Source organism: Cryptomeria japonica, chromosome 9 (assembly GCF_030272615.1).
Source record: "Cryptomeria japonica chromosome 9, Sugi_1.0, whole genome shotgun sequence".
Classification (NCBI taxonomy): domain Eukaryota; kingdom Viridiplantae; phylum Streptophyta; class Pinopsida; order Cupressales; family Cupressaceae; genus Cryptomeria; species Cryptomeria japonica.
The window spans coordinates 121438866-121461624 of NC_081413.1; the positions used below are offsets into that span (position 1 = coordinate 121438866).

The 22759-nt window shown below is 37.2% G+C and overlaps 1 protein-coding gene across 1 annotated transcript in view; it reads right to left on the reverse strand.

The window, feature by feature from the left end:
- The window catches only part of LOC131062762 (serine protease SPPA, chloroplastic), a 262705-nt gene that overhangs the window by 13257 nt on the left and 226689 nt on the right, over positions 1 to 22759 (reverse strand). Inside the window, exon 11 of the mRNA XM_057996482.2 lies at positions 9982 to 10084. Coding sequence (XP_057852465.2) covers positions 9982 to 10084 — 103 coding nt within the window. The remainder of the gene's footprint in view (positions 1 to 9981; positions 10085 to 22759) is intronic.

Consider the following 22759-nt stretch of genomic DNA (forward strand, 5'->3'; position numbering starts at 1 on the left):
TATATAAGCCCTGGCATTTCATTTGTAAAGGCATTAAATAGAAGAGAATAGAAAGGAGTTAGTGAATAGAGAGTAGTTAGAAGGTGATTAGAATAGCAATTAGAGTAGAGTAGAGAGAGAAGGCAAAGATTGTTGCCAAGATGTTGTTGTAAAAGACTTGTAACTTCATTGAAGAAATGGTGAAATTTATGGGTCGATTCGACAATTTGCATGGTCTCTATACTTCTCATATTTGATTTCGTGTTATTAGATGAGTGGAAGAAATGTGCTTGATTGATGGTGGAATTCGTATATCCATACTACTAGCAGTTTGTTGATTGCAGACTTGCCTTGCGTAGTCAACTGGAATCATTCAGCTTAAGCTTAACTTCAATTGTCGCTTCTTCATTGATATGCGTCAACCTGATGGTGTCTATGCCTGCAGTGATGATTTGAACATCATAAAGCTTTCCTTCGAAGATCGCACTAACCTTGTGGAGATGGTCCTATGATGTCAAAACAAGACTTAGTTAGAATTTCATCAAAGATCATTCATTGCTCTTACATTCTTTGTGTTAGGATTAGATCCTTTCCTCACCCTCATCTTTTTTTCTTTTTTTTTCAAATCTAAGGCAGTAAAATCTTGTGTTCCAGCAATATTCAAAGCAAATCAGAAGTTCAGTCATCAAGTGTAAGTCCCCTTGTGATTCCAGCAAATCACATCATACCACAGAGAGCTTATCCACACGTAGAGATCCTACAATAAAGAACCTTGAAGTCACCCTGATTGATCCTTTTCGCGATATCTTCAGCATTCAGAGGCTTTATTCAAGAGAGGATAAGGTACCCTTAGGTATTTTATTTTGTGTTTGATAGTGTACAAAATACACGTCAACACAACCTTATAAAGATCAATCACTAAACTTGAAGATAATAAACATTCTTTATTGGCCACTGTGATAGTGAAAGCCATTGCTTTTTACCTCATAGCATTGCTTTTGTCAATGTCTTTCACTTTGACATTTATCACTGCCATAATGCATTGTAACAATGCATTCCTCTACTACATTACTCCTTCACTTGTCAGGTCCTCTCTTACCGTGGCATTGATCTCCACATTTAGTAAAGGAAAGAAAATATTCCCAATGGTGAGACTAGGACTCTCATCCTTGATTCTAGATAGGACTTGACTTGGCCACTGTTCTTTGCTTCATAGACAACTTGTAATTGGGTTTCTAAGACCCGATTGCAAGTAAAGGCAACTTGTAATCGGGTTTCTAAGACCCGATTGCAAGTAAAGACAAATGACTTGCAATTCGAATAAAAAACTACTTGCAAAGAGGAACTCAAAACCCAATTTTGAACAAAAAGCTAAGAAAACGAAAACAAAAGCCAAAAAAACTTGGCCAAAGATGACAAACACACCCTCTAACGATTTGACATTAACAAATATGAGTTTTAAACCTCGTAAAACATGTCTTAGAGAAGAAAACTACGAATTTTGAGTAAAAATTTGTAGGGGTTGTCTATTTTTTGAAAATTGTAATATCCCTTGACCAATCTGATGTAAAAATTTGCCTTTTTTGGCTCAAGGAATATTGTCAAATAATTCTCATACAATCTTCTAGCTTGCTGGTATGAGTTATCAGTCTGATATAACTGCGTGTTATTGACACCAAGGCACAAGAAAGGCTTGCAAACAATTTCTATAATTTTTAAACTATAGACTCAATGCATAAATGATTTATTTTGATCTTTCCAATGAATATATATGAATTTCAAAATGAAGAATGTGCACCTACAACCAAGAAGCTTTTTCACAAACACTTGACATGCAAACTTCAGAAATGATGAGTCAGAAGTATACTACTACTGCAACTAATTTCTGATCTTATTTCAGACTTCATAAATAAACAATAACTATCATTGATGCAAGTACAAGATGTTATTGAAGAACTCTAATGGTTGACTTCCAATTTCTGCATACTAGTCCTCAGAAAATTAGACATTGCATTAGCAAATACTGATCAAGAACCTGGTTTAATGATGCCAAGTGGAAGAGCGAACTCCAGCGGTCATATATGAGTTGTCAAAACAATGTTTTGAAGGCTCCAAGCATGAAATCGCCCCAGTAGGAGCTGGCCGCCCAATGCCCTAAGTTGCAGATGTAATAATAAATAATTGCAGCCCTTCCTCCCCTCCAAATGATTGATGGAATGATTGCCAAGGTCAGCCGAGTTGAATGATCAAGTGCCCACAAAATACTGAGCAACCAGCAATGAGTAGTGAGTGAAAATGTGAGGATAAGTAGGTCTGATCGACCCTCAGGACAGACCTGGAAATGACCTCAGTAAGTGCCTTCAAACACCTACAAAATGCTACTAAATGAATCGCCTAACTCCTCATTAAAGTGCAGATATCAAAGGTTCACGAATCTGAAGCATTCTCCCAATTCGATCTCCATGAATGCTGATGCAAAACACAATAAGCTCAGATATGAAAGACTGAAGTATCCCTCACTCTCAATTGCAACCCTTCAAAGGATCTTTCACCACCTCAGTTATGTCAATCAAAGAGAGTTATCGTTCTCAATGACTGAAATGATCTGCAGAAACCCTTGGCTCCACAAGCTATCAAACAAAGAAGGTGTCAAAACCAGTGTTACAAGACTCTACGAGTCTGGGCAAGACTCGCCGAGTCTCGAGGCGGTCGCCCTCGCCGAGGCCAATGGGCTCTGGACTCGAACTCGACCAAGTCTGGCCGAGTTTTGACAGACTTGGCAGACTCGCCGAGTCCCGTGGGCTAGACTTTGCCACCCAACCAGCATGTAAAAAGTGAAAAAAAAAAAATAACTTTGTTTTAAATAAAACAAAAGGTTAATATGTTTTGTCTCCCACCCTAAAAAGTCATTTTTGTCATTTGCAAACACAAGGAGGAGAGAAAAAGACGGTTTTGAGCAAAAAAATAGAGGCATTGAAGAGCAGACCAGCAGATAGATTGAAGAGGGGATAAGGATTGTTGATTGTTTGTGCAAGTTTGTAGCTTCCATTCAAGCATTTAAAGGTGTTAAAAAAGGATTTGGAAGAGGTTTCTAACAAATTTATAAAGGCAAGTACCATTTTTTGTTATTTTTTTATTTTCTTACTTTCATATTTTCCATTTTTTTGTACGTTTGTTTTGTTTTCGTTTTATTTTATATTGATGGAAAAAATATGAAAGTTGAACTTGAAACCTTAGTTTTGTTTTTTCTTTCTATTATTTATTTTTAAGTTTAACTTAATTAGAATTGGAGACATTATGCTGATTTTTTTCATTTATAATATATTGCAGCATAATGTCTCAGCCTACCGATAGTGGAAGTGGTGCCCAAGTTAGACAGGATAAGGCTTGGAAACATGGCATCCCCAAATCAAAAAAAGGAGAAGTAACATGTATTTATTGTAAAACAAAATATAATGGGGGAGGTATTAACCAGTTGAAATATCACATTGCACAAATAGAATGCCATGATGCAAACCCATGCAAATAAGCACCCCTTGAGGCTATACATGAAGTGCAAGTTCAATTACATGAACTTAAAGAGAAAAACGAATAAAAAAGGAAGCAAATGGAAGAAATGGCAGCCATTGGTGGAGAGGGTTCTTCAAATCCTCTGTTGGCATTTGGCATAACTGATACAGATGCAGGTGATGCAGTTGAAGTTGGATGACTGCACCGGTAAAGGATAGAAGTCTATTTGTGATGAAGAGATTGAGATTCTATGATTAGAAGTCTATTTGTGATGAATAGATTGAGATTCTATGAATAGATGACATGATCAGTTATTTGTGTTGTCATTGATGGCAACTAATGTCAAATGATGTTCTTGATGTCTTGTTTTGTCATCTAAGTGTTTTGGTTTACCGGAAGACAGGGTTTACCGGCAGAGAGCTAAAGTCTATGAAATAGGACTTTAACCAATAAAGCAGAGATGTTTTGATTGGATCCGATGATCGGCGATGATTGGTGATTTGCGGTTTGGATGGTGAACTTGTATCATGGAAAGGTGTATGTGACCGGAACCGAAACTTGTGGAGATTACCGGAAGGCTTGTTTCAAATTTCTGATGAAGTTTTGCTAAGGTTTTAGTAGGGTTTAAGACCGATGAAGAAATCATCAAATAGGTAATGATTTCTGTTATGACGGTGATCGACAGCGAGTCTACATGAAGTTGGTAACACGACACAACCCGCATGAAAAATTTAATTGTTGCTTTGGCGCGATTCAAGGAAGAATTTCTTGGGAATCAGCAAAACGCTTAGTAGAGTGTTTTGAGGGTTTGACTTTGGTACAAATCAGATTTTCATGATGGGTTACGATCAAACAACGGTTGATATTGCATTGTAATTTGTTGTAATGATCTGTATAACGATCTGTGATGATCTCTTATGATTTGAATTGTAAATTTAAGATGTAATTAGGGTTTTGTGGCCGACCTAGTTGAGATGGCTATTTAGGATGACACAGTTGATGTTTATTGTGTCGGTGGTCTTAGAGAATGTGTTAAGCCATCCAAGAGAAGTGTGAGATCTGCCTGAGAGTTGCAGAGTGTTGTGCATAACTGGATCTGATCAAGCAAGCAGAGAAGTGCAAGTAACAAATCATTCTTTCATTGTTGTTCCCTAACAGTTGCAGGAGGTTAAATCCCTTAACCGGGTAGGTCCTAACAAGCCTTAAACATTTAAGTTCCCTAACAGGGCAGCTCTCAAAAGAGTGTTAAGTCCTCTCACGAGGTAAATCCTAACAGATTATTAAGCTCCTAACCAGGCTGCAAGGCAAATCCCCTAACCGGGTGACTCCTTACAGGGTTTACTCCAAACCGGGCGTATTGTAAGCTCCTAATAGGGCATACTTCAAAAGAGTACAAATATTTGTGGGTGCCAACTCCCACAGTGGTTTTTCCCTATTTAGGTTTCCACATCAAAAACTTATGGTGTTCATGTGTGGAATGGTTTTCATGTGATGTTCTTGTTTATGTTTCATTTCACGCATTATTTCGGAGACACCGGTTATGATGTTTTATCAGAAGTTTATCAAAGGTTACTAGTACTGATAAGGAGTTGTTTGAGAAAGTATTTGATCTGATTGATAAGGTTAATGAGTTGGTAAATGATCAAGTTTATATGATTGCTTTGGAGGTGAAAGTATTGATAGATATGGTAAATGATTTGATTAATGTGTTAACCAAATCTGATAAAGAGGTTTTTAGATCTGATTAAAGAAGTTGAGACATTTGTTAAATGGTTTCAAATCTGATATAAGTTTGATTTTGGGTTTACAGTTTAAATTGGTCTTAATACTGATTCACCAACCCCCCCCCCCCCCCTCTCTCAATATTAACCGGATCCTCATAGGATTAACATCCTCGACCTCCATTTCCTGGATCTGGAAGTAGTGGTTTGTGGTAGTGTGAATGTGAGCATTGGGCCTTGAATTGCGGAGTTGAGCGATCACTGATATTGGCTCCTCTGAGCCTTAGACTTCTAGGCTGTAGCTTTTATGTTGATATATATTTTGAACTTTTGATAACATGGATTTCATATTACATGAATTTTGTAGACATTTGACACTATCTATATTTCTGATGTGTTATTTAGTTTAGCTTATTTTCTTCAGCTCAAGCCTAAAATTTGCATTTATACTTATGCGATGAATGTAAACTTGTGTATGTGTTCAAAGTAGCTTCTATTTGATGAGATTATTGTGCCTTTGAGGTTTATTTATTGAAAAATACATGAAACAAGTTTAAAATCGTTAAAAATCTTTGAATTTCTTGGTTTTTTCTATTTGTCGAGTCTTTGTCGAGTTTTTGCCGAGTCCAGGCGTCGAGCTAGAATCCGAGTCCGAGTCAAAAATCAGCTTGCCGAGTCCGAGGCGAGTCCGAGTCTTGTAACTATGGTCAAAACATTCGATGCCAAAACAATGAGCCTTATCCCCTATTTATTCTTTTTCTCACATGGATCGGCCCCCTTCTAGAAGATTCTCTTTTAATAAAATAATATTTAATTGCACCTTAAAATAATATTTAATTGCACTTTAGAAAATATTAAAATATCTTTAAAATATAAAGTGCAATTAGCAACATACATGACATCATACGTGAGAATACATTATCTCACCAAAAATAATATAAAAATAAAATGTGAAGCCACAAGCAACTGCTGAAATATCCCCTGCTCATAAATGACTAAATTCGCAAGGAATATTGTCAAACAATATGCTGTCAACCTGCTGCTCTAACTCCCAGCCTATATAACCTGCGTGCTATGCAGTTTCTAGACTGTAGTATAACTTGCATGTTATGCTGTTTGGTCTGTTGCAAGTTTTCAGACTTGTGTTTGGAAGCATAAACCTCAAAAATTAGTCAAAGGATGACTTGCACACAACTACTAAAAATACTATAAGCCTCTAGGATGATGGTGCAAGTTGTATTTGTGTTTACCAATGCAATAATATGAAATTAAGTGCAAGAATCTCACACCTACAGTTGACTGTAATTTAAGCAACCAGTTGGCATGAAAACTTGAGACAAAGTACAAATGTGATGCACCTTATACCCCTTTTTATTCAAGACAATAGATTGATCACAAATTGATAGATAATGGCCAAAACTCTTTGGCTTACAACAAAATAGTTTTCAGACTTTCTGAGTATTAGTGGCAGCCATTAACTCATTCATACACAATTGAAAATTCAGTGAAAAACAGTGCCAAGAGAACCTAGAAATAAGCGCATAGGTATGGGATTGAAGAAGCAAACAAAATCACTCCACAATGTGCTCTTTCCTTGCCAAATCAAGCCTTCCTTCAAATCACCCCTGTTCTGAAGTAGAAGTCTGATAATAAATGATTGCCAGCTAATAAGTCTTCTTTCCACCACTAAAAATCATTGTTGATCTTTCCCAAAGACAGCGCTACAAACAAATGATGGCTTTGATGCATGTACAAAGTGAAATAAGCAAAATCGTGGGTAAGGCTTACTGTTCTGACTGCTGCAGGTCTGCAGATTGGTAACAATTAAATTCCAGCAAATAAGGCTCCTTCCAGTCCCTAAACCCTATCGCTGATCATCCCCAATGATAGCGCTATCATCCAATGTAGTTTTTGATGCCCTAGCAAAGTGATAGGAGTAAAATCGTGGAAATGAAGGTGCAGTTCGATTTAACTTCAGACCTGGTTATTATGCACCAAACCTCCCAAATTCACATCAACTAAGCTCCTGGTAACATCGCCTTGCCTTCCCAAATTCTATCAATGCAAGTGTGAGTCAATGAGCCAAAAACGTAGCTTCCTCAAATCCAATATAAGTCTGAATAATTACTGTGACAATAACTCAGAAAATGTAGTGCAATCAGCTCCAAATGGTAGTATTGATGTAGACTCTTTGATACCAGAAATATCTCCAATGTGAACCCAAATATAACTGGCCCTTGGCCTCCAATGAAGCTCAATTGAGATGACTGAAGTATCTCCTCCTTAATGCAACCCCTCGAGAGATCTTTCACTCCCTCAGTTATGCTATCTATGGAAGTTTCCATTCCCAAAGACAATATTCTGCAAAAACCTCTTGGCTCTACAAAACTCAATCGATATCAAAATCCAATCCCCAAGCTACCTTGAAGCTCAACTAGATCTCCCTTTAAACTTTTTTCAATCCATCTCTAGAAGCTTCTAGAATTAGTATTAAAATAATATTATTTCACTTAAGTGACTTTATGATATAATATTTAATTAAGTCACTTTATTAAATTAATTAAATATAAAGTCATCTTTTAATTTTTGATTTATTTGATAACTTTATAAATAATTAACTTAATATTATTAATTAAAATAATAAATTAAGCTATCCATGAAAAATAATAATAATTTGGACAACTTAACTAATTAAATTAATTAATTAATTCCTCTCCAAAAATGGGGACATTACAACTGCCCAAGCGCCCCTCTTATCATCTCTTTGGCCTACGAGGGTCAAGTAATAGGCCAAACTCCACAAATGTCTGCGAACTAGTGAGAAGGGGACATTACAAAAATTCAAAAATTGAGACAACAAGGTGCAGTTCATCTGAATGCAAGAGTCAGCAAGATGGTAAAGGGGTCAAGATTCACTAGCTTAGAAAAGGCAAATCAGCATCAAGATATTGCAATGCAGATGAGAAATTTTTGCAATTATCTTGAATTTCCTCTGGAAATCGAAGAACCAAGACTAGTACATCATGAAGATACCCAAATGTTAAGTGCAGGATGAAAGTTCAGCATACAAGAATGAGAAATTATGAAAGTGATCAAGACAAGTTAAAAGAATCAAACAAGGTTAGAAGGTCGACTTGAGCAATATGATGATCATCATGGGCTTGGAAATGTTGAGTATCAAGAAATATTGCAAAATCACAAACTATTCTTTGCGATGATCTACAAGGTGTAAGCTGAGGTGGCGACAGCTCATCTTCATATCTTCATTCATCAATCAAGGTCAACATATCCAAGTTCAGGGTACCTAGCTCATTCAAAGGTGGAGCAAGTGACACTTGTCACTTCATCAAATATTGTTTATCTTACCTAACCTCAATTTTTATGGGTCAAAATGCAAGAAAGGACATGTTTACTAAAAAAATGTAATTTTATCATTGGTCAGGCATTAAATGTTATGAAATGGATGTAACAAACCCTAATTAGGGATTCTATCTTTCTATCTTGGCCATTGATGTGGATTTGATCCCAGCCATTCATTTGTAAAGGGGAGTATACATAAGGCTTGCTCTCCTCATTTGTAGAGGTTAATACAGAATAGATTATTAGATAGCAAGCAATTAGCAAGTAGAGTAGAGTAGGAGGAGAAGGCAGACATTGTTGCCAAGCATGTAAATAAACAAAACTTTTCATTCAATTTATGGTAAATGGTGATGTTTCTTTTGCATATTGTACAGTTTCTTGTTATATCCTCATGTTAGATGAAGTTCATTGATTGCGATGGAGTAATGTGTGGATGTTGATAATTCCTTGGTTCATACTATTTGTGGTTGGATGGTTTTCAATTAGAGTGCATAGTTAGCCTGAACATTAACATGTGCTAAGTTCAATTGTGGATATATTTATTCAAGTTGCGCCAATGTATTGGGTATTTGGATGAATGTTCATGATATGAAAACCTTTCATTTCCCTTGGAAGATTGCATCGGTTTTGTGTAGTTGGTGGCAACATGGTGAAGCAAAGCTCGGTTTAAGGGATGTGTCCATCCAAGCATGATCCAATGCTATCATTGATCTTAGGAGTAGATTAGAATTCTCTAAACCCTCAATCCCTTTTGTCTTTTTTTTCAAATCAAGTAAATTTTCACATTCCAGCAAAGTTCAAACATTCATGAAACGTAAGTCCCTCTTGTGATTCCAGCAATATCACACCAAACCATTGAGTTATCCCCATGTCAAGACCTGACAGTAGAAACCTTGGAGTCACCTCACATAATCAGGTAGCTTAGCATTCGAGAGGATTTTGTTCAAGAGAGGATAAAATACTTGGTATTTTATTCTTGTAAGAAGTGCATAAAAAACACATCAACACCTAGGTGGCCAAATCAGCATGTTAAACTCAACTTTTATAGATAAAGGATTTGACCAGGTTCAATTATTATAGACCTGCTGATGTCATCAAGGTCAACAATTGCAAAGACAATGTAACCGTGATACCATAGACATTGGTTATGTAAATGTGAATAATGATGGTATAATCAATCAGGTGATACTATCTTCTTCTTTGGTGTTCCTAATTGAACATCTTCTTCTGTTCCTACCCTAAAACTATTTTCTGTTGCATCAATAATGCAGCAGCCTTTTCATGTCATTAAGGCATATTTTGAGATATCCCAATGTAGAAATTCGGAATTGAAATCAAAATAACACTTGAACTAAGCATTTAGAAACGTTATTAACAACTATCATCAGAACAAACTAGAATAATAACTTGCCTAAATGGCCGTTGCTCAACATCCAACTCTGCAAATCTGCCTCTTGAAATTATCTCCTTACTGAAGCCGATCCTTTCATACAACTTGCTCAAGCTGAATTTTCCTACAAACAAATTGACTTGAAAACATAAGAACCAAAATAGGTGGCAATAATATAGATAGAAAAGACAATCAGTTTATGTTCCGTAATTTCAAAAATAATATTACAACAATCTCTGTTCAATAACTACCTTTCAGTAGAAGATATTATAAACACAAGCAGCTCACATTTGACATTTCAAGACACTAAAAAGTACTCTTTACCACAACATATAAGATTACAGACTACAAAGGATGGCTTCTACTCTCACAATCATTGCTTTCAAGACCTAGGTAAATTATCCTTTTTGGTATTTTTCCTAAAGCTCAATAAATTGTAATTTTTTCTTCAAATGTCTCAATATGACGGCCTGTGGTATGATAATTATGATAAAATAAGAGCTTCAACGGCACAACCTCGAAATCAATTTGTGACATAATAAGTAATTTATTTTTAATTGAATCATTAAGCTTCCTGAACACTAGCAGACAGGAACAATGCAGAAAATCAAGAGACATTTTGGTTCACAAGTAACCTTTTCTCTTTGAAATATATACTTCAAAGAATAAAAATGGGTCATAGCTTCTAGAGACAGCAGAACAGAGAAAAAGGCCTATTTATTTTCAACCATTGACAAAAACCTTCGGATAAAATGAAACTCTTACCATTAATTGATCACCAAATTATTAAAGTTTGGAAAAAAATTATATTCAACTCAGAAAATCCTAAAGGCTTGAAACAAAATTCTTAGCCAGTAACTCATGTGATTAAATTAAAAGTTATATGTTAAATGTATGTGACCTATGTTTTTTAAAAACTGACCACTAATAGTTAGATAGATGGTTTTACTTGGTAACTCATTCCACTCATAAATTTCTGAAGCGTCATTGCGAGGTGCACCAACCTTGAGTAAATATTAATCATAATCTGTCTTGTATGTCATGTCCCCTCCTGGATCGTTATATATATAAGGAGAGAAAGAGAGAGACCCTAAATGAAGAAATTATTATTATTAATTAATATAATAATTACTAATGAATGATTAATTAAAATTCATTAATTAAATATTACTTATGAAGGTGCACATTACAAAGAGCACAAATGGAGGTGTATTCTTTCTATGCCATGCCCCATCCTTAATCATCATATTTTTCCTAACCAAAAAATATGACCTAAATATAGCAATTAAAATATTATTAATTGTTTATTAATTTAATATTTTAATTTATTCATTATATACAAATGATATAATAAAATAAATATAACAATTATTATTAATTAATTAATATTTGTTAATCGATGATATTCATAAAATGTTTTAATGAAATACTATCACATCATTATCACATCATTCAAGTGTCGTAATGATTCTACCACATAAGTTTACCTTGATCGTCAAAGGAAGAATCATCTAGTTTTGGATATACGATATGTTCACTAGCCCAATCACTGGTCAAAGACTCGATTAAGACTTGAAGTATAAACAATCAATAGTTTATACATTTCAGATAGGATGCAAGCATACCATTTATTATTTACGGGCATCGTAGAAGGTTAATACGGATGGCATAAATGACGTCAAAGATTAAGGAGCCGATTCTTCTCTAAAGAAGTTCACGGAATAGTTTCCTCTTAAGACACCGCTACGGTATAGTTTCCAATGAATAACACAAGCGATCATGTTAATATCAATAAGGATATTGATGACTGATTAAGCAATTACAATCGATTAATATTGGAGTAATACAAGATGAGTTTAGGAAGAGACATCGGACATGTCTCTTGGAGGCATCCAATCTAATTGCAAAGATATAAGGAGGAAAAAGAAATATAGAAAGAGAAGAAAAGGAGGTGCTTAATACGTAGGCTGACATACGAAGTTTGAAATGATATTATGCAGAATTTAATAATAAGATTTAGGTGGACTGCAATACGTATGACAGTCATTTAACTTCTTTATTGTGGCAGACCAGATCTGACACATGTCAGGTCTGTCTGCTCTTACAGCCAGAATTATAATAACTAATGTAATTAGGTAGTGGTGGTGTTAAGCTCTTACAACAGAATTATAACAACTAATGTTTTTAGGTAGTGGGATGTTAATAAGTTATATATATATATATATATATATATATCAGAATAAGGAATAATATAAATATTGTAAATATGGATATTGATAATAATAAATATTAATATCATAATTACTATTAATACAGTACTTTTAGAGATTAGTCATATAACTAGTAATTAATAAATAAGTAAATGGTTTATAAATGAATCAGAACAAGATTAATTGTTTAGCAGGGTAAGAGATGTACATAATGTAGGTGTAAATAGATATAAGTAATAATATTTTAATATATATATTAATGAATATAAATAATGAACATCTGAATACATATGTTAATGTAAGGTTCTTAAATGTTAATGAATATGTATGAACATAAGTAATTAATACATATCAATGAATAGTAGGAATATATGTTAAGAAATAAATGTGAATATTGGATAATGAACATTTTTATGAATATATGTTAGGAAATACATGTAAATCAGGAATATGTAAATGTGGATTGTGGAATGGAAAATAGTAATAAAATACAAAAAATGCATTATAAATATGATTACATGATGGAGGCTATAGGGGGGAAACTCCCTTAGTCTAAAGGAGGGATTATGATAATCCTTAGGGCAATATATATACTGAATATCTATATGCATATATATGGCTTGGTTGACTAAGTTCATCCAAGAAGAGACAGATCTGACCGGTCCCCTCTGAGGACTTGGATGATGGGATGCATCATCCAAGGCAAGGAATTGACATGTGGTCTTCCTTGGATGGCTTGGGTGTAAGAGACAAGAATCGAATTAACCTTTGATTTCCTGGATGGCTTGGGTGTAAGAGACAAGAATCGAATTAACCTTTGATTTCCTAGATGGCTTGGGTGTAAGAAATTACATCCAAGACAGGAATCGAATTAACCTTCGATTTCCTGGAGGGCTTGGAACCAAGATGGGTTCCAAGAAGGCGAGTTTCACAGCCGCCTAAGGACATGTCCCAGTGCTGCACACGTATCCTTTTTAAGAATTGAGATTAGTGTAATTAAGTAATTGAACTTTAATTGCAAATGAGATTAAAAATGTATATATTTTTTGTGTTCTAACAATCTGTTTTGCAGGGCAATGATCTCTAACTAGTAGGGACATTACATTGTAGCTACCAGATGCAAGCCCACTAGACTTCATGCACTTTGAATTCAATGTTACAATCCAATGACCTCTTTCTCTTCCTCTCTCTCTAGCACTTCCCACCACACATCTCTATGCATGGCATGTTGTATTCGGTTTGTGCATGTCATTTATATAAACATAAAAGGTGGCATTCATAATAAAATCTTTAGTAATCTTATTTTTTAAGATCACAAATGGCATTTGATATTTTGTTGTGGGTGCAGGAGAATCCCTATTTGTGTTTACAAGGAGGGCTGTTGGAAAATTTAAAAAAGAGACGACAGGTCATGATGTGTGTCTCCATCCAATTTCTTGAATGTATTCCTTTGAAGGGATCCAACTTTGTGAAATCTATTACTCACTCCTGGAAACAATCCTCCAAATCCAGGTAGCTCTCCACACAATATCATCTGATAGCTCTCCACACAATATCACCTGAATCCTTAGGCACACAGTGAAGAGGCTCCATACAATGGAACCAAGATGTTGACCAGATTTACCTAGGCTTGCACATAGACCCTAATGATCAAAATGTTGGAATCTAACTCGGTCCCATTGCACTGACATATCATCCTTGTGAATCAACTCTCGCCCAATGCACAGCAAGGACTAAGGAAATCTTGGGTACACTTTGGATCTCAGCATATTTGTTATTAATTTGAAAATGGACACAAAATTGAACAGATAAAAGAAAGAATAATACATCATGCACAAGACAAGGCAACTCAGCCATAACACAGATATGCCACTAACTTCATTGCTTTATATTATATCATCGATCTGATTACATTCAACACATCAACAACTTACAACATATCCATCAATCAGAAGTCATTTCTAAAATGTCAACATGTGTATTGAAAGAAATGGCCTAAAGGCCTTCATGAAAACCCTTTGAAATAAGGTATGACACAAGCACTAATGCATACAATATCTGGCATTGATCTTATGCTTCCCTCTCCAAATTCCACTTGTGCATATTGTTGCCCTACCTAGCCCATGTAGGATTGCACCACAACCCCTGCATATGTGCAAGGGGACGAAGTTAAACCACAAACAATTTACTGGTTGATCCATGAAAATGGATCGAGCTGACCATCAGGCAATTGTTTGTACATGACATCCGTCAAAGAGAGGTGTATCAAGACTTGCCTTCACATGGCTTCCTTGGCTTCAGAGGTTAGAGAGCTTGTATACAAATCAGTCATGGACTTGGGATGATCTGGATGATCCTAAGGAAGACAAAGGACAGCTGTGCAGGCATTAAAACAAGGTGATTTTTAAATTTTGGCAATTTCACTGCTTTTCACTAACACCAGAAGTGTGACCAACAACAGCAAAAATGTGAACACCCTTTGTGGTGAATTCACCAGAGTCAGGACAAGACATGGAATGTGAAGGGTCTCGTCAATTCATTCCAGCTTCCCCACACTGAAAAGCATGTTTTGGCACCACTATAGTCATTAGAGATCAAACAATACATTGTTGTTCACACAGAGATACCTTGTTATCTTCATGTTTTACACAGTTTGCAGGATTTTGACACTGAGACTAGTTTTTTGAGATATTGGACATTGTTGAAAATTTTACAAACTTGAAAATATGTTGATAGTTTGGTTATGGCAGGTTGCCCTCTATTTCAATGTAAAAATTGACTGATATAGAGGAGCTTAAACCCTCTAAGGTTTCTTCAAGATACCATTTGTGTGTACAGTCATCATCTTGTCTTAACTCTGTTTTCAGGTTTCTCGGATGTCTTCATAATGCATTTGATTGATATACTATGTTAGTTGTTAAAATTGAACTTAACAGTGATCTTGAAGGTTTGCTTGAAAAGAGCTAGCATCTGAGATACATTGTTGATAATCTTGGAGTGGAATATCCACCTTGTTTATGGATCAAGTTGATATCAAAGCAAGTTAGAATTACCTATTATCAATTAGCATTTTAAATGTTGGTGAAATTTTATGAGTTTGTTATTAGGTAAAGTGGGAATGGTGAACTAAGAGCATTTGAATCTGAGATTGGTACTATAGGCAAGAGCACAAATAAGAATGGTTAAAGCGGGGGGACAGAGAGAGATATGGATGGAAAAGAGGTTTAGGAAGTTGGAAGAGAATGTTGTATTAATTTCCAGGTCTTTGGGAAAGATTGATAGACTAAAAGTGTTCTACAAGCCATCACCTAGAACTCAGGTACCGAAAGAAAGCAGGACAGTGAGGCGCAGCCCAAGAGGACTGAATATGAACATGGAGAGTCATCTAAAAGTGAAAAAAATGTTCCTTTAAGGCAGAAATAAAGATAAAATGATGGAGAGATTAATTGTAATATGCAGCCCTGTTTGTGCTTTGATTTTTTGTTTTTTGGAATTTGTTTTGATGGTTTTTTGCAATGTTTTCAAATGACAAATATAGTGCAGATAACTAGGAAATATTGTTGGTGTAATTATTTATTCATCTTGGATATAATTACACTTTACTTAAGTTTACTTAGGTACATGCATAACATTGTAATTTGCATATGAGACACTTAGGGAGATGTGCATACATTGGGAGTGTGTATGTGGGAGAATTTCCACCTTTTATGGTGTGATCTTGTTGTTACTTTATCATATCCACTTATTGTGGGATAATAATTCCACCTTCGGTGGGTGATCCACCTCATGTGGAATATTTTACTATTTCTCCTACCTGCCCTTGCATCTCATTGAGCCACATGTCATCATTGTGTGCTCTCTTATCTCTTAGCCTTGTCTTTATGAGCAAGTTCATCTACATTGTATGTAATTCTTGATGATCCAGTTGATCTCTTTTGCATCTTGATAGGAATACAGTTTATTCTTGTCACATATTTTATCTCTCGTCATTGTGCTATCTATTGGTCTCTTTGATCTTGGTTCTTCAAGCATAATCTCACATGGTATCAGAGCGGTTGGAGCACGTTTGCATAACCTTTGGAGAGATTTTATTGCATCTTTGAAGGAGGTCAAGAGGCAGATCTGAGGAGCAGCATCTTTTAGGGGCGTCCTAGACCAGATCCGACCTCACCATTGTGTCCGGGTGGCTGTTTCCAAAAATTTTGGGTATAAATTCGCCCTATTTTGGAGAAAATCAATTTCGGGGCTTAGAGGAAAAATTTCGCCAATTGGAGTGTACAGTACGATTTTGTTTGCGAATTAATTTTAATTTCATTTATAAAAAAAAGAAAATTTATTTTTTTAATTGATTTCAAAAGTTTTATTATATTAAAAAAATCAAAATATTTTTATTGGGGAGGTACTGTTGACCCCACCCCCCATTGTGCCTGCGGAATCATTTTTTGCAGGGGGTTGTACTGTATATTCCGACCACCCTGCAGCTAAGACCGCAGTTGCCCATTTTCTACCAGGCTCCGTGTTGTTCTCGCCAATGACGTACAGCCCTTGGTCCACCCACCGGCCACCGCTGATGCTCCGTGCTCTGATATCGGCCCTGTTCTCCGACCACATCTGGCTTTCCCGACCACCTTCTGTGGTCCATTCCGTGCATCTAACCTGTCTTACCTCTGGCCGCCACTTGTCGAACTCCGACGGACGCCGATGACTTGACTTTGCCGCCGACAACATCCGCTGACCACGCGGATCTACCACCTTGGATTTCTGCGAACCCGCCACCTTGGATTTCGGCTACGAACCCGCGACCTTGGATTTCGACTATAGACCCCTATAAAATTTTGCCACACAGCAAGCGCCCATTCGCCCACGCAGACAATCGAGCTCGTGTCAACGCCATGTGGCGCATTCTCATTCGCCAGATCCAATCTATGCGGATTTTTTTCTGCAGCCTGACACGTGACACTTCCTGAATCATCCACGAAGCGTATGGATCTGCTCGGTCAGCGCCCAGTTGGCGCCCTGTTAGTAGTCTAGTCACCCCGCCACATCAATGTACGGATTTGACACATCAGCGATCGTACAGTCCAGTCAATAGGCCACACAGACCGGTCGTACAGCCACATCAACGCCAACTAGATAGCCGCATTAGATTTTTTGTACGAACACGTCAACGTTATCGGCCAATCACATCTTGCCACATCAGCGATCCGTACTATACAGACTGCCCAGCAGGGGAATGCGATGGCCTGATGACGATCAAACGACCGTCAAATTCAAGCCAATGTTTTGCTAACGTCAGCCCTTTTTTGAAAATTTTTGCCCCCCTCACCATTGAGCTTTTTAGTTTTGCAGTTCAACTTTGGAAGGCCATATCTTGCTCATTTTGGCTCCTTTTTTAGTGCAATTTTTTTTTTAATGGGCTAATTTTTTGTGTGCTTTCCCATGATGGTGTTATTTTTTTATTTGGGTGGATGGATTTTTTAGAAAATTCAGTTTTTGGTGATTGTACCTGTCCAATCTCTATTTCTGCAACTTCTAGGACTCCGTTCGGGCTCATACGAACTCCTTTTCAGGTGTTGTTTTTTTTAAAGTGCATGATTTTTCGTCTACTTTCATAATCTGCTATCAATTTGCAGTGATTTTGAGTGGAAATTGTACTTCCAGCATATAGTCTATTTTGGCCAACTTGGCACTTGTATTGCATAGATCTATCATTTTGGCCTTTTGCATTGTAGTTCTTAGCCTATTGGGGCAAGTTGTAAAACAAAATCACAAGTCCACTTTGTCATTGTTTGCAAGTGGCCTATTGTACATGCACTACATATAAATTGCCAAAATCATCATTTTGGGGGGGTACTTAGATTGAGTGAATTTGGGGGGGTGTCTCTTGTTCTCTTGTGCTCTTTTGTTCTTTCATTTTGCTGCTATGGGTTCTCCTAAGTTTCCTCTCTTAACTCCACATAATTATGCTACTTGGAAAATTGATGCATGGAGTAAACTAACGGAAAAAGGATTAACTCATTACATTGCTGGAACTATTGTTGCTCCCGCTAATCCTAAGGTTGATCCCTAAACTCAACTACTTGCAACACAAAGACTGCAAATCAAATGTGATTAAGCTCTTTAAGAAACACTTGCAAGAAAGATAATATAGAACACAAACTCAAGAATGTAGCACAAAGACTCAAAGCTTGAGCAATTTCCTTCTATTCCTTTCAATACTTGAATTCACACATGAAAGCTCAAAGACTTCTTTGCTGTAAATTTGGCAGAGTTTTTGCTTGCTTTCCAAAAGATAACTATTACAATAGACCCCTCAAATATTTATAGAAGAGGAGCCTTGAGAAAAAGGTGGGAGGATCCTAACTAACTTGAGAGATTCTCTCAACCACCAAGACTTATTCAATAACTAACTAAGACTTATTCCAACTACAATCCTAACTGAAAACAACTTGTAGTTGCCTTACATGTAATTACAAAAGTGCAAGTAATGAGTTAACTGACATTTTACAAAAAGGCTTTTACATGTCACTTGTCAAAAGAAAAACTACAACTAAAAGATTACAAATCTGGAAAAATACAACTAAGTGCTGAAAAACACATAAGTTGCAGCACGTGAAGAGACGAATCCTTCAAACTTCTGGATGATCATTTGTAGTTCATCAGGATCTGGTTCATGGGTGTTCTTGGCAACAACCATGGTCTTCACAATGGTATCATGGCATCGAAGGAGCGTACAACTGTTTTTCTCCAAGATGGACTTAATTTCATGCAAAAATATTTGGTGTTTCATCAATATTTGAATTGAAGCAACTGAGAATTGATCGCTCTTCCATTCATTATGAATCTTTATCTGCAAATCTGCAAGAACTTCTTCTTCTGGTATTAGCTCTCCATCCTGACTTATTACGTTGCAAGAGGCTTTTTCACAATGAGAGACAATATCTTGGAAAACTTCACCCCGTAATCTCATTGCATCACCAATCTCCTCAATGAAGGATTTAAGAAGGGCCTTATTTTCCAGAAGCTCTTCAAATTCCAAGTACATGACCTTGGAAGAGATGATGGCATGCTCCTATAGAAAACTCAACTGTTGTTGGGGCATGGTATGCCAGATTGTCAAACTATCTTCAACACTTTCCAAATTCTTTTTGAAAGTATCAGAAGTCTGATCCAGTTTCTCTTCAACGGTTTCCAACTTAGACATCATCTAAAAAATGTCTTTCATCACTTGTGCACATAGATCGTGAAGTTGATCAACCCAGGAATCCAATGCTTGTACCTTCTGAGCAGCCCTTTCAACTCCACGAATTGATTCTTGGGAACCGAAAGAACTTGTGGGATTAGTCCCTTCAGCAGCAAGTTTTGTAATTTTATGAACAGCTGCCATAAGTTGTCGGTTTTCCTCTTCTAGCTTGTCTTTCTTTGCTAGAAGTTCATCACACCACCGTACCAGTGAAGCTACAGAAAACTGAGCATCATGTTTAATCATCTCATGCGTTTGCTTACCCAATTCTATCCTTGTAACTTTGTAATCAGCAGCTGACATTTCTTCAAGTGGCTTATCTGCAATGGGTTCAACAATTTCAGCTACCTTCATCTTGTTGCTGTCAACAGTTACTCTAGAGATAGTCTTGGCCTTTTTAGCAACCTTGGGTTAAGACTATTTAAGTTGCTGATAATCAAAGGCATCAGGCAAGATTTTTGCTTCTTTCTTTTTGGAGTAAAAGAACTAAAGCCATGGAGGTAAAGCCATCAACTCTTCTTCAGTAGCAGTTGTAGGCAAAGGAGAAGCAGTTTCTGTTTGAATAACCGTGGTCATCTTGGGAGAAGTATCTGTTTGGATGGCGACCACGGTTTGCTCAGTAATCAATGGACATGAAGATTGTCTCATAAATTCTTCAAAGCCAGAAGTGGAGGTATCAATCTCTAATAGCTGGATACAAGCAGGAGTATCCTCAGGAACTTCCAACACATTCTCTTGTTGATGATCAAGAGGCGGCTCGTATGCTAAAATAGGGACAACATTCTGAGGAGACTCTTCCACCATTAAGTCAGGAGGAGAAAGGGGCGTCTCAATGGAAACTGAAGAAGGGATCTCATGAGGCAAATCCAAAGTTGGAGACTTACGAGCATCATCAGATTGCTGCCCTTCTTCTGGATTATCAAGATCAATCACCTGAACATGGAAACGTGACTTTTCCTTCCCATGAACTGTCACCTCCTCAGGAGGAAGCACTACTGCCCGACTAACTCGCAATTTGATCCTTGTGCCCGAAGATGGTGCACCTTCCTTATTGTCAACCTGAATCTCAAACTTATGTCCAAGAGGCCCAGTAGGATCATCTTCCTTTCCAGCCTTGATTTTAATGAGTCTAACACCATTAATTTTCAGCCAAGCGTTGGTGTTAGCCAAGATAGGCTGAAATCTCTCAAGGATGGATGTGCACTCCTTGTGTGACCATTGGATTAAAGGAAGTGGAGCTTCCTGTTGTGACCATTTCACACATCGCCCCATCGCAAATGGGGACCCCCTCTTTTTCGCTTGTTTTCGCTTTCGTTTTTAGGGTTTTGTTAGTCCGTTAGTTGTCTGGATTTAGGGCTAAGCCTTAGGGTTTTAAATCTTGCCTTTTCAAGCCAAAATCCAGTCATTTTTTGAGAGCTTTTGAGCTTTCTTTTCTAGAATGCAAATTTTGAATGCAATGATTTCGCCAAAATGGTCTAATTTTCAATTGGAATGTTCATGCAGAGCTTAAACTTGTTTAAATGATGACCGTCAATGTGAATTTTTGTCTGATTGAATATTTTGACCAAATTTTGACTTTTTTGAAGTTTGATCCTAGGCATTGGAATTGATTTGTTTTCGCCTCGTGAAGTGTTAAAATGTGAAAAATCTTGTTATTTTGGCCTGTAGGAGCAAAATCGCTCCTATCCCTCAGTGAAGGACGGGAGCTCATTTTCAAATATCTCATTGTCCTTGCAGAGTCCGGACAAATTTTACGTTTGAAGTGATAGAGAACGACAAGATCTTTCATTTGAATATAAATTGAAGATTTTCATGAGCGCGGAAAGGCCTCCAGAAGGAAAATCGCTCCTGTCCCTCAGTGAAGGACCGGAGCTACAATTCAAATTTCGCCATGTCCATGCAAGATTTTGATGACTCAGCAATTGGAGGACGTCCGAAGGAAGATACTTTGCCAAATGAATATAATTTGAGATGCAAAAACGAAGGAGAATGACCTATATTGACCAAATCGCTCCTGTCCCTCTCCAAGGGACCAGGGCGAGGTACCTTGTAGCTCTCGTCCCTCTCCCAGGGACCAGAGCGATTTCCTTCATTATGCAAAATCCAGACAAAGGTCAGGGAAAGTTTACGTTCAAAAACAAGGGAAAACATGAGATGAACGCATTGAATATAAATTGAAGATTTTTGGGACGCCCATAACAGTGCTAAATGCCTAGTTCGCTCCTGTCCCTCAGGAAGGGACCAGAGCGATTTTTGATATAATTGCTTTTCTTGCAAAGTTACAGATGATGTCGAGGCATGGGCGGATAGAGTGAAGAAGGACGACTCCGTTGAATATAAACTTGGAACCTGGCAAAGTAAGATGAAGGCCACAAAGGAAGGATCGCTCCTGTCCCTCTCCAAGGGACCAGGGCGATACAATGGTGATGATGCGTCCCTCCAGAGTTCAAGGTCGTCCCTCCAAGGTTCAAGGCCGATTCAAGTTAGGACGAAGGGTGGCGAGGACATTTCAAGGCATTTCCATCAAGTGCAACGTTGCAAAGGTCATCACATGGAAGGATTTGCACTATAAAGACCTGGATCGCTCCTGTCCCTCTCCAAGGGACCAGAGCGATATTTCTATTAAAGCATCGATTTCAAAAGACAAGCAAGTTTCAAGCTACCAAGAGGGTCGAAAGGACATCATTCCACGCAATGAAGATGATTGCAAGTCGGTACAAACAAGAACAAGCATGTTATGATGAACTTCGCTCCTGTCCCTCAGGAAGGGACTAGAGCGATATTGATATATTAGATTAATCCATGCAAAATTTACGTAAGGACAAGACATTGCAATATTTTGGAAGGTCCATGGTATGGTAAAAAGATGATAAACAAGAGTTTTGAACGTGAAATGATCATTATTTTGAGCATGGAGACTATATCGCTCCTGTCCCTCTCCAAGGGACCAGGGCGATTTGCTTTGGATTCCTTGTTTTGCTTCAAGATCAAGCTAAGTCAAGACGTCTTAAGATAGCATATGGTCCAAGGCATCGTTTGAAGATAATTTGCAAAAGTGTTGAACGTCCAAACATTGCCAAATAATGTAAAAGCCTCACATCGCTCCTGTCCTTTGGACAAGGACCAGGGCGATATCATCAAAAGCACGCACGTTCCTTCAAAGATCAAAGCAAAGCAAGGTTAGGTAAGGTGAAGGACGACGTTTGAAGGGCATTACAATGAAGATCGAAGTGCAAAGTTGACAAGGTCAAGGAAAGGACATGGATCGCTCCTGTCCCTCTCCAAGGGACAAGGGCGATGATCCCTTTAATACACTCAAAACTTCATGCGAGCAAACGGAATAAGC